At 36.1% G+C, this 12,501-nt stretch overlaps 1 protein-coding gene across 1 annotated transcript; it reads left to right on the top strand.

Moving 5' to 3' along the window:
• Positions 1-1,753: 1,753 nt before the first annotated feature.
• LOC141673972 (uncharacterized) lies at positions 1,754-2,293 on the top strand. Its single transcript, XM_074480698.1, has one exon. The coding sequence runs from the start codon at positions 1,754-1,756 to the stop codon at positions 2,291-2,293; it is 540 nt and encodes a 179-aa protein (XP_074336799.1).
• The last annotated feature ends 10,208 nt before the right edge of the window (positions 2,294-12,501 follow it).

Raw genomic sequence — 12,501 nt, 5'->3', positions numbered from 1 at the left:
TTTTGACTTGAATAATGATGCCATAAACCTCAATTTCCAGATATAAATTTCTATGATGTTAAATTCTATTCTATGATATACCTTGCTGAGCGCTTGACTCACTTCTTGCTTTTCATTATTGTCATTTCAACTAGCAATTATGGTTAGATTCAAGCAGACTGCTCGTAAGTCTACCGGTGGAGATGGAGGCTTGAGTGAGAGCTCAGGTAGTATAATTGGCATGTGTGAGGACCGGTAGCTTTATATATATAAGTTGTAATAGTTGTAGTGTTGGACTGTTCAAACACTGAACCTTTACGTTCTTGGATTCTGTTGTTAACAGCCATTTGTAATAACTTTGTATTTATTCAGTTATATTTTGTTAGTGTTATTTTGGGGCTGTGACAGGGTTTGGCATCAGAGCTAAGGTTTAGAGTCCCTAAACAGTCCATATAGGTTATTGGGTGTATATATATAAGAAATACGAGAGTGTAAGTAGATATTATTCGAGTAAGTTCTAATATTTTCCTTCGTATATATTGTTTCTCAGCAAAGGATGCATTCTTCTTCGTCCTTGGCACCATCTGACACTATAGAATTCTCTGTGTGTGCTGACTTGAGGCTCCAGTTTGATAGGCTCCAAGGGAAGTAAGACCGATTTATGGAGCGACTGGATGTAGCATTTCAGGATGATACTCGGCTTAAGGAGGAACCTAAGGCATAGTTGATTGCGAGACTCGAGTCCTTGATGTAGTTCGTTAACACTAAGCTCGGGGATATGCCAGCGCACCGTGACCGCATCAGCCAGTACACCATCCAGATGGTCACGGATGAACTTGTGAAGGTGCTTCAGGGAGAGCAGTGGAAAGAGATCCCGATAGCTGGAGTTGTTAACGAGGAGACCTAGGCAGATGACTGTTAGGCCGAATTAGGAGCCAGACTTCCTATTCCCTTTCCAGTTGGCTACCCTTTATGTTGATTATATTTCTCGAACTATGTAGCTTCTTTATTTCCTTTCAGAACTATGATGTCGTTGTCCTTTAAAAATTCAAACCTTATTTGGTTGTGTTGTAAGATAACTTTGTTTTAATGATTAATGCACTATTGTTTCATTTCATTATCATTCTTTTTAGCTTCGCTTTCATTTCTAGAATTGTGTATCAACTCATTAGCTAATAATTGAAATCTGAATGCATGTGATTCCCTTAATTTCGTGGCACCTTGGCTTTGAAATGATTGCTATACCCTTAACTACCTTGTTAAAACCGTTATATCAGAATCATGCTTGCGATTATCACAAATGTTTCAAGCTTACTTATGCATTTCCGTTGTCCCAATTTTGCCTATATTTTTGCTTTCCTGCTTATAATCATGTATAACTTTGCTAAAATCTAGACATCATGTGATCAAATTAACCCTATGATAACCTAGCTTTGATTTATCTGTCATAATCACACCTGCTTGTTACCAATTTTCTTTTCAGAATTATGCATCCTAAAAAGACAAAGAAACCAGTACTGCTTCTGCAACCGACCCTAATATCCTTCGAATATTGGAAACTCTGCAACAACAGACTAATGCAATTGCTCAACAACAACAAACTCTTCAACAACAATAATTTCGAAACTAAGAGAATCATGATCAACACCAACATCAACCAGATTCACCAGAGCCCCCTCAATAAATTGTGACTTTCAAAACTTTCCAGGATGTGAACCCTCCAGCTTTTCATGATACCACTGATCTAGTAGTAGCCAACACTTGGATAAGAGAAATGGAGAGATCTTTCAAATTGGTTCGATTAGGGGAAGAACAGAAGACCGTTTATGTCGCGTATTTCTTAAAAGAGGAAGCGATTTATTGGTGGGATTCAGTCAAAGCTTTGGAAGAAGTTCAACCAGTTACTTGGACTAGGTTTAAGGAGTTATTTTTGGAAAAATATTACCCCCGGTATATGCAGAAACAGATGGAGATGAAATTCCTGGAATTGAAACAAGAAAGTATGACCATCTTGGAATATGAGAAGAAGTTTACAGAATTGTCAAGATTTGTGACTAAGTATGTGAATACTGATGAAGAGAAGGCTCAGAGGTTTCAACAAGGGCTCGAATATTGGATTCGAGATAGAGTGTCGATGTTTGAGATTGGTACTTACGCTGGGGTAGTTCAGAAAGCAGCATTGGTTGAAAGTAATGGAGCACAATCCAGAATGAAAAGAGATATTAAGAAGAGGAAAGTGTTTCATCAGAAGGAGAGGTCGGTATCAGGGTACCAGCAAGATAGAATCGTGAAGAGAATTGGATTCCAGAAATGATGGAATGCACAGAAGAAAGGGGAAGTGAACAAGAGACAAGATAATAAAGGAAACCATCAGCAAAATCAGGGTCAAGAGAATGATGACAAACAACCAAGGGTCGAATGTAGGCATTGTGGGAAGAAGCATTCGGGAATTTGCAACAAGCTCAACATGACATGTTATCGATGTAATCAGAAGGGACATTTGGTCAATGAATGTAAAGTGCAGAAACCTGGAGTAACATGCTACAAGTGCGGGAAAATTGGACATATCGCCAAGGAGTGCAGGTCAACCGGATTAATCAAAAGCATGTTGAATATAGCAAGCACTAGCACCGCAGCACCACCAAAATTGTTGGCGTTACCTCCACCACCTGCAGTGACTACACAAGCATCAGCAAGGACTTTTAATCTGAAGATGAAAGATGCTATTCAGAATTCTGAGGTGATAGCAGGTAAGCTTTCGATAAACAATGTTGAAGCTAAAGTATTGATTGATTCAGGAGCTACAAAGTCTTTTATATCTCTAATAGACTAAATTGTGATAAGAAGGATATGAGTGAAGCGATGAACATAGTAATTTCCAATCAAGAAAAGATACATGTGAGTCAATTTTGCCCTCAATATGAGATTGACATCTCCGGGCATAAGTTTTCAGTCGACTTGATACTTTTCAAGTTAGTGGAGTTTGATATAATATTACGAATAGATTGGTTAGGAAAGAATAATGCTCAGATAGATTGTAGATCTAAGAAGGTCTATCTTCGAGCAAAGAATGGGAGTAAGGTGATATTTAAGGGCCAGAAGTAAGAGCAACTATTTCTCACCGTTATTCAAGCCAACAAGCTACTTAGGAAAGGATGTGAAGTATATTTATCCTATGTAGTAGATTCAGAGAAGGAAGTTCCTAGCATGGAGGAGATTCCAGTAGTGAGAGAGTTCCCTGATGTGTTTCCAGAGGAATTACCAGGACTACCGCCAGATCGACAGATTGAGTTTGAGATTAATCTTGCCCCAGGCACTGAACTCGTTTCGAAGGCACCTTATAGAATGACACCAGCAGATATGAAGGAGTTAGCAAGTCAGATACAAGAACTTTTGGATAAAGGAGTCATAAGGCCAAGTACGTCGCCATGGGGAGCGCTAGTCTTTTTTGTAAAAAAGAAAGACGGAAGCATGAGACTCTGTATCAATTATCGGGGGTTGAACAGAATGACAATTAAGAATCGGTATTCGTTGCCGAGAATAGATGATTTATTTGACCAACTGAAAGGAGCAAAGTGTTTTTCGAAGATTGATTTGAGGTCGGGATATCACCAATTAAATATTAAACCAGAAGACATCCCAAAGACAACATTTAAGATGAGATATGGACACTATGAGTTTTTAGTAATGCCTTTCGGATTAACAAATGCCCCTGCAACTTTTATAAACTTGATGAATCGCGTTTTCAAGAAATACTTGGACCGGTTTGTTCTGGTATTCATTGATGATATTTTAATGTATTCGAAGATGGAAGAAGAGCACGAGCAACACTTTTGGATAGTTTTGGAGATTCTGAGACATGAGAAGTTGTATGAAAAGTTCTCGAAGTGTGAGTTTTGGATAAAAGAAGTTCAATTTTTAGGACATATAATTGAAAGCGAAGGAATTAGGGTGGACCCCGCAAAGATCGAAGCAGTTATGAGTTGGGAGAGACCAAAGACTCTTACGGAAGTAAGAAGCTTTCTAGGATTAGTAGGATATATTAGGTCATACAATACTGTAGAAGGGGGTTGAATACAGTGTAGAATACAATCAAATCGATTTAAAGCACAAGTAACAGAAAATAGATGTATTCGATATAATAAACTCTGTTACAATGGAACTGTTCTCTCTCAGTGACGAACAAATATCACGAGAGCAGCTAGGTTACAATTGTATGATCTTCTCGATGATCGTAACTCTTATAGAGTAAACCTATGTCTATGTTTAAATAGACATACAGTTACAAGATAACTTCTATTTGATATGGAATATAATTTTGTCTCCTAAAATATATCAACCAGATATATTATATAATTCTTCTAGTCCTCTAACTCTTTCCATGCATATCTTCTTCTTGTAGTAGTTTCGATCTTCTTTCCTGTAAATCAGCTTCCTTCCTTAACTGTTAGTCCTCCAGTACTTAAGTTCTGATATCCATCTTCTGATATTATCTTCTGATATCCTTGAGTCCTGATTCCAGTAAGAACTGATATTTCCTGTTAGTTAAGATCTGAAAACTAAACATTAAACATATTAGACATGACATCTCAAATATATCCAACAATCTCCCCCAACTTGTAAATTATGCAAGAATGTACAAGTTAATAGATTTGATGATGTCAAAAACATTTAAGTTCAAATGCAATAAGAGTTTAATAAGACTATTAATTACAACTTACAAAACATCCAGCTTTACCAACATCACTGAATCAATCTGAATCCATATTGATTCTTAACAAAATCATTTATCAGATTATCTTCAGCTTTCTTCAGAACTTCAGCTAACTGTGTTTTGACCTGCATCAGTTCTTCTTCTTTACTATCACCAATTTGATTAATGGATGTTCTGAGAGCTTGAATGGATGTTCTTTCAAGTCCATCACCAAGTCTGATAACCTTAGGATGTGAAGAGTTTTCATTATAACATAAGCATCTTCCTTTCAGAATAACTTCCACCTTAGCAGAATTCTTCAACATAGGAATTTCTCTTCCATCACCTTCAGTAATCATTGTACTATAATGAGAAGTATTTGTACCAAAGATTCTGAATAGATCTCTTATAGCCTTCAAAATATATTCTGACCATCTTCTTGTAACATCAGATTTTACTTCCAGAAGATAGTGAATATGTTGAAGTTCTCTGATAGACTTCTTTAATACATCAGTATCAGCTAATCTATAAGTCCTTCCATCATTGAGAAATAAGATCAATTTCTCTTTTAGATTCTCCTTATCATAAGCATCTATCACAACTTGAGCAGACAACACCTTGTCAAGGTGCCTTTGTTTGATTTGTTCATATGGTTTGTCTGTCAATATGAAAGGATCTCTTAGAGTAACCTCTACTCCTGTTTGAATCTTCTCTTCGTCAGAACCTAATCCAGCTCTATCTCTAGGTTGCTTGGCTTTCAACCCAAATGTAGCAAGTTGATTAATCATGAGATTTGATTTTGGTTCAACTAGAGTAGCTTTCTTCCATAACAGCTTCTTCTTATCAGTAATTGTCATTTTATCCAAATCAACTTGAGCATTGTCAGTAGTTGATGTCTTGATAGCTTGATCAGAATTTGTTGTTTCTTTTGTACCTTCCTGTCCTTTATTCTGAATAACAACTTGATCAGTGTCAGAGGTTGTTTTAGAATCTTCAATTAACTTTCTTCTTTTCAAAATTTGAACAGTTTCATCTTCAATAAGATTATCATCATCTACTTGAACCATTTTACACACTGGTTTCATCAGATCTTGAGAAGTTTTCAAGTCCAGTGACTTGGTTGGTTCATAAATTTTTCTTTTCCCTTTATCTTTGGGATCACTCTCAGTCTGTGATCTAGTCTTAAACTTTGATGTTTCAGAATTTGACTTTTCCTTGATCACAATGCCTTTTTCCTTAGGCCTTGGAGGTTTCTTTGCATCAGAAACTTTAGACTTAGGATTTGTCTTCTCAGCAGCAAATCTAGCTTCTTCCTCCTTGAGAGTTTCTAAATCCATTCTTGGATTGTGTTTCAGAAATAATCTTCTTTCTATCTCCTCATCAAATATCTGGATTTTAGGATCTTTGTAATAAATAATAGTCCGCTTCCCCTTTAACTTCAGAGTTTGCAAAAACTTCTGAGAGTCTTCAAATCCTGACTTAATCAGAATATCAGAACTTGACATCAGACTTTGCTTTTAACCACTTGACTTCAATCTTTGAGCATTCACAACATCAGAACTTGACTTGTTCTGAATAGAAGATTTTCCTTTAACTTTTCTTTGACCTCTGCTCTTTTCAGAGTTTCCCTGGTCATCACCTTTATCATCATTTTTCTTCAGTTCTTGAGTAGGTGAGCATTTGGACTTAACTACCTTCTCCCCCTTTTTGGCATCATCAGGAAGTAAGAGAGAAAGAAGAAGTTCAACTGAAGATTGGATTTCATCCTATTGAGCTTTCTGAGAAGCTTGATTAGCCAGAACCTCAGCAATTTGGGTCTGTTACTTCTCTTGAGTTTTCTCAATGGTTGCAACTTTTTCAGAAATTGGTCTGATATACCTGTTTTTGTCAAGCTTGATCTGTAGATTGAACTTATCAGCTTGTTCCTTGAGTGTATCAACCTTTTCATGAGTAGAAGTATGTAGACCTTGAAGATGTTTTGAAGACAGAGCTGTGATCCTGAGTTGTGTCTTAAAATCAGCATTTGTGAGCAACTCATCAGCTTTTGCAATATGCTCTGTCAGAATTTTAGAACATGAAATAAAATCTGATTCATTCCACTTCTTGGTCCACTCAACACCTATGTGAGTATTCTCCCAAGGAATAGGTGCTTCCTTTTCAACAAATTTCTTCACCAATTCTTCCTTGCCCAGAGTAGGTACTGGAGTCTCAATAGAAATACTGTCATCAGAACTTGAGGAAGACTCATTCTGTTCTGATAGCTCAACAGTGTGTGAAGCAACTGGAGATTCAGGAATAACATTATCTAAATTCTGATCAGCAGATTTTATCTCCAGAGCTGGTGTCTTTGATGTAGATGGAGCTTCCAGATAAAGAACTTCAGGTATATTCAAATTATGAATATCTATTTCAGAATTATCAGTTTGTTCTTTAGCATCATCTGTAGCTTTAATAGGAGAGATAGGAGGGGTAACTATTGTGTCATTAGCAGTGTTTTTGGCTTGAGCTGGAAGGGCTTCAATGATAATTGGTTCTTGTGAGATCAGAGATTCCTGATCCCCTTCCTCAGCTTCTTCAGTATCTTCTGATATAGCCTTAGCCAAATACCTCCTAGCCTTCATTTTCTTCAATCTCCTTGCCAATGAAGGAGTTGCTTCAGCAGCATCAGAATTTACAGATTTCCTTTTCAAAGTATCAGAACTTTGAGCTGATTTCTCTTTCTGAGAAGTAACATTCTCAGCTTCAATTATCACAGGTTCAGATGCATGAACTCGTGCTTCAGTTATTTCCTCAAGTCATCAAAATTTATTATTGACCATTATTGAATCAAAACATTCATCACAGGATAAAGTTAAAAATCGATGAAGTAAAGATTAACAAATTGTAATTAAAACATGGACATTCACATAATTTGAGAAACAAAGACCAAATCTTGCAATTTAAAGGAAATTTCATTAATATATCAGATGAGTACATTTCATGAAATTTATCAATTACATACAAAAATTACAAGATAGTCCTATTCTAAGATTCTTAACATCAACAGCCTTAGTCCTAGTCTAAGAAGACTGACAAAGCTGACGGTGAAGAGAAACGAATGGATGACAATTAATTCTTTTTCCTACTTTCAACAAAGAGAACATCAAGATGAATGATTTGCTCCTGCTGTTTAAGAATACGAAGATGAACTTCTCTTTGGAAAGACATCAGATCATTTTTAATGTTGCCCGGAAGTTGAATCCAGATGTCGAATGGAATGCTGTTGATAGGATATAGAGTCGGAATTCCATTTCGAAAAATGGTCACAGTTTATGTACCATAGCAGTAAAACCAACTATAATGTGCCATTGTTTAAGAGAAATGAAAAGATGTGATTTTACTGATGAATGATCAGTCATTTAAATAGGCAATGAAATACCAAGGGACGCGAGGACTGGTTAACAACTACAAGTAAAAATAATGATCCCTCGACTTCCTAGACTGATGTGTAATAATAACAGTCAGTAAAATATCTAAAGCAATAGTTAGTGGGCACGGGAACTAATTAACAATTACTGTGCACATACAGTTTTTCAAGACATACACGGTAACCACTAACCCATAATGATTATGACTGTTTTTATCTCACCCAAATTTATTCTAATTTAAATATGACTGTTTCAGATTTTACCACAAATAAGTCAAGTAAAGAAAAATGCCACGTAAGCATCAAAGATTCCATCAGGATTTAATATCAGAACTTAACTTATATCAGATTTTAACAGTCATCAGAACATGGCTTATGTACTCAAAAAGTGAATATCTTTTTCTGTGATTCTTCATACAAATACTGACTTGTTTTCTTCAGAGTTTAATCATTAAAACTTCCATCAGAACTTGTCCTCAAAATTTATGCAAATGACACTTAACTATTTGTCAAAAATAACTTAATCACCACAGTAATTTTCATCATTCATATGGAGTGAAAGTGCTGCAGCAAAATATCAGATAAAGATTAAAGTCTGATCAACTTCAGTACATCTTAGAAATAAGGCATAACTCAGAAAAATGCTTAAAATTTGTCATCAGTCATGATATCTACTATAGAACAAATTTATGCAAGAGTCCACCTCAACTGTTTGTGCTCATTTTATGCATCTTTTGAAATTCCTTTTTACAGTGGCTTCTCAATGTAAGTGAGTCATGACTGCTTATCAGAATTTATGTTGTTATCAGAGTATTTCTCCAGTAATCATAGAGTATGAAAAGTCACCAAGAAAAAATTTTGCTTTTCTGATGCATATTACTTAATACCGGCAATGAACATGGGTCTTCCCTTCCACATTTTTACTCTAGATCTCAAAAGAGTACCTCACTTTTATTTTTTTCTTTTCTTTTCTTTTCATAAGTGAGGCTTATCAGCACTTAGTTCATTCTTAAGATTTACTGACATCAAAATTTGACAGATAAGAAACAAGAATCTAGTTTGTGACTTAGTAATAAGATATACAAAGTAAACTTGACTAAGCTCAATATCAGAATCTGCTTGTGTTAATGAGTTTCCACATAAACAATTAATTCAAACATTGGATTTCTAGTATTTTAAAGACTACTAGGTCAGCATCTAGCACATTTATCCTCATTGGATTGAATAGCCACAGAACATTCAAAACACTTATCAGAGTATATAAATCCACATCAGATAACAATCAGCATTTAATGAATTTTCAAATTAAGCACAGATTACATATAGATAATACAATATGTAAACACTGATCATAAAGTCTGATGCATGAGAACAAAAACTAAGCAGATTTAGAGAAAGAACCTGAAACCATTCCAAGTTCATTTACCAAACTTATAAAAGTAGCTTCACATATTGGTTTTGTGAAGATATCTGCTAGCTGTTGATCTTTTGGAACAAAATGCTATTCCACTGTACCTTCATCCACATGTTCCCTTATGAAATGGTACCTAATGCTGATGTGCTTTGTCATTGAGTGTTGAACTGGATTACCTGTCATAGCAATAGCACTTTGATTATCAATGTAAATAGGGATTTTAGAAAATTCTAACCCATAATCTAGTAACTGATTCTTCATCCAAAGAATCTGTGCACAACAACTTCCTGGAGCAATATATTCTGCTAAACCAAGAAACCAATCTGCCTCCAAGAAATTGTCAGCTTCCACTAGTGCTTTTCCTGTCAATTTTGCATCCTGCAAAATCTGCATCTGAGTAACCTATTAGCTTAAAGTCTGATTCTCTAGGATACCACAATCCCAGATCAGCTGTACCATTAAGGTACTTGAAAATTCTTTTCACAGCTGTTAAGTGAGGTTCTCTTGGATCGGCCTGAAATCTTGCACAAAGACAGGTAGCATACATGATATCAGGTCTACTTGTAATTGGATAGAGTAAGGAGCCAATCATACCTCTCTAGTTAGTAATATCTATTGATTTACTAGTATCCTTGTCTAACTTGGTTACAGTGGCCATGGGAGTGGATGCAGTTGAACAATCTTGCATTCCAAATTTCTTCAGTAAATTTCTGGTATACTTGGATTGACCGATAAAAGTGCCTTCTTCAGATTGCTTGACTTGAAGGCCCAAAAAATAGCTGAGTTCTCCCATCATACTCATTTGATATCTTGACTGCATTAGCTTTGCAAACTTCTCACACAGTTTGGAATTAGTAGAACCAAAAATGATATCATCAACATATATCTGTACCAAAAGTAAGTCCTTTCCATGTTTGAGGTAGAATAAAGTCTAGTCAATTGTGCCTCTATGAAATCCACTTTCCAGAAGGAATTGAGCTTAAGTATCATACCATGCTCTTAGAGCTTTCTTAAGGCCATAAAGTGCTTTGTCAAGCCTGTAGACATGATTGGGAAATTTCGGATCTACAAAGCCTGGAGGTTGTTCAACATATACCTCTTCTTCCAATTCTCCATTGAGAAAAGCACTTTTTACATCCATTTGAAAGACTTTAAACTTCTTGTGAGCAGCATAAGCCAAAAAGATCCTTATGGATTCTAATCTAGCAACTGGTGCAAATGTTTCATCATAATCAATACCCTCATATTGAGAGTAGCCTTTAGCAACCAGTCTTGCTTTATTCCTTGTAATTATGCCATCACTGTCAGTTTTGTTTCTGAACACCCATTTTGTACCAACAACTGATCTGTTCTTTGGTCTTGGCACTAGGGTCCAGACTTTATTTCTTTCATATTCATTTAACTCTTCCTGCATTGCTTGCACCCTATCAGCATCTTGAAGAGCTTCTTCCACTTTCTTTGGTTCAATCTAAGATAGAATAGAATGATAGAGACATTCATTTGAAGTTGCAGTTCTAGTTCTGACACCTGCTTCAGGATCTCCAATGATTAAATCAGATGTATGTGCTTTAGTCCACTTCCTTGCAGATGGAAGTTGATCTCTAGAACTGGATCTTCCCCCATGATCCATGCTGTCTCCATCAGCATTTTCTAATGCTCCCCCTGTAGTTATGCTCTCCGAGACTTCAGAATTTGAATTTGATTTTTCAGGAGTTGAAGAATCAGTGCTTCCAAAATTATCAGAATTTGGCTCATCGGAACTAGATGAATCTGAACTTAAAGAGCCAATGACGGGTTCTGATGCTTCTCGAGAGTCTTGAGATGTGGTAGGTTCTTTAGCTTGCTCCCCCTGGATAGGTGCATTTTTATTTGGAGTTGTTACCACAGATTCAATGACATCAGAACTTAATCCATCAGAACTTACAGGATCAGAATTTAAGTCATCAGAATTTCCAGAATCAGAATTTAAATCTTCATTCTCAAATCTCAGTTGATCATGATCATCGAAATCTTCAAGTCCAGTAATCTTCTTATCATCAAAAGAGACATTGATAGATTCGATGACAACTCTTGTTCTTAAATTATAGACTCTGAAGGCTTTTGTGGAAAGTGGATATCCAACAAAGATTCCTTCATCAGCTTTTAGATCAAATTTTGACAGCTGTTCAGGATGAGTCTTAAGAACAAAACACTTGCAACCAAATACATGAAAGTATTTCAGATTTGGCTTCTTTTTCTTCACCATCTCATATGGTGTTTTTCCATGCTTGTTTGTGAGTGTAGCATTTTGTGTAAAACAAGCGGTCTGCACAGTTTTAGCCCAAAAATAGGTTGGCAGCTTTGCTTCATCAAGCATAGTTCGTGCAGCTTCAATGAGAGTCCTGTTCTTTCTTTCTACAACTCTATTTTGCTGTGGAGTTCCAGGTGCAGAAAATTCCTGTTTGATTCCATGATGTTTGCAGAACTCTTCCATGATTGAATTTTTGAACTTGGTGCCATTATGACTCCTTATGATTTTAACAGAATCTTTGATCAATTTATCCAGCTGTCTGACATGATCAGTTAGGGTAGATGCAGTTTCAATCTTCTTGTGCAAGAAGTACACCCAAGTGTACCTTGTGAACTCATCCACTATAACCATAGCAAATTTCTTCTTTACAATAGACATGACATTGACTGGACCAAATAGATCAGCATGCAGTAGGTGATAAGGCTGAAGAATTGATGATTCAGTTTTGCTCTTGAAAGAAGATTTTCTTTGTTTTGGCTTCTGACATGAATCACAAAGGCCATCAGGAGCAAATACTGTTTTTGGAAGTCCTCTCACAAGATCTTTCTTTACAAGCTCATTTATATTGTTGAAATTTAAATGAGAGAGTTTTTTATGCCAATTCCAGCTTTCTTCAATTGATGCTCTACACAACAGACAGATTGCAGAACCATCAGTACTTGTTGAAAGTCTGGCTTCATAAATGCTACCATGCCTGTATCTTTTCAGAACCAGTTTGC

This window comes from Apium graveolens, chromosome 7, assembly GCF_009905375.1.
Source record: "Apium graveolens cultivar Ventura chromosome 7, ASM990537v1, whole genome shotgun sequence".
NCBI classification, from domain to species: domain Eukaryota; kingdom Viridiplantae; phylum Streptophyta; class Magnoliopsida; order Apiales; family Apiaceae; genus Apium; species Apium graveolens.
The sequence above is the reverse complement of the archived record's forward strand: the minus strand, read 5'-3'. Positions and strand labels throughout refer to the sequence as shown.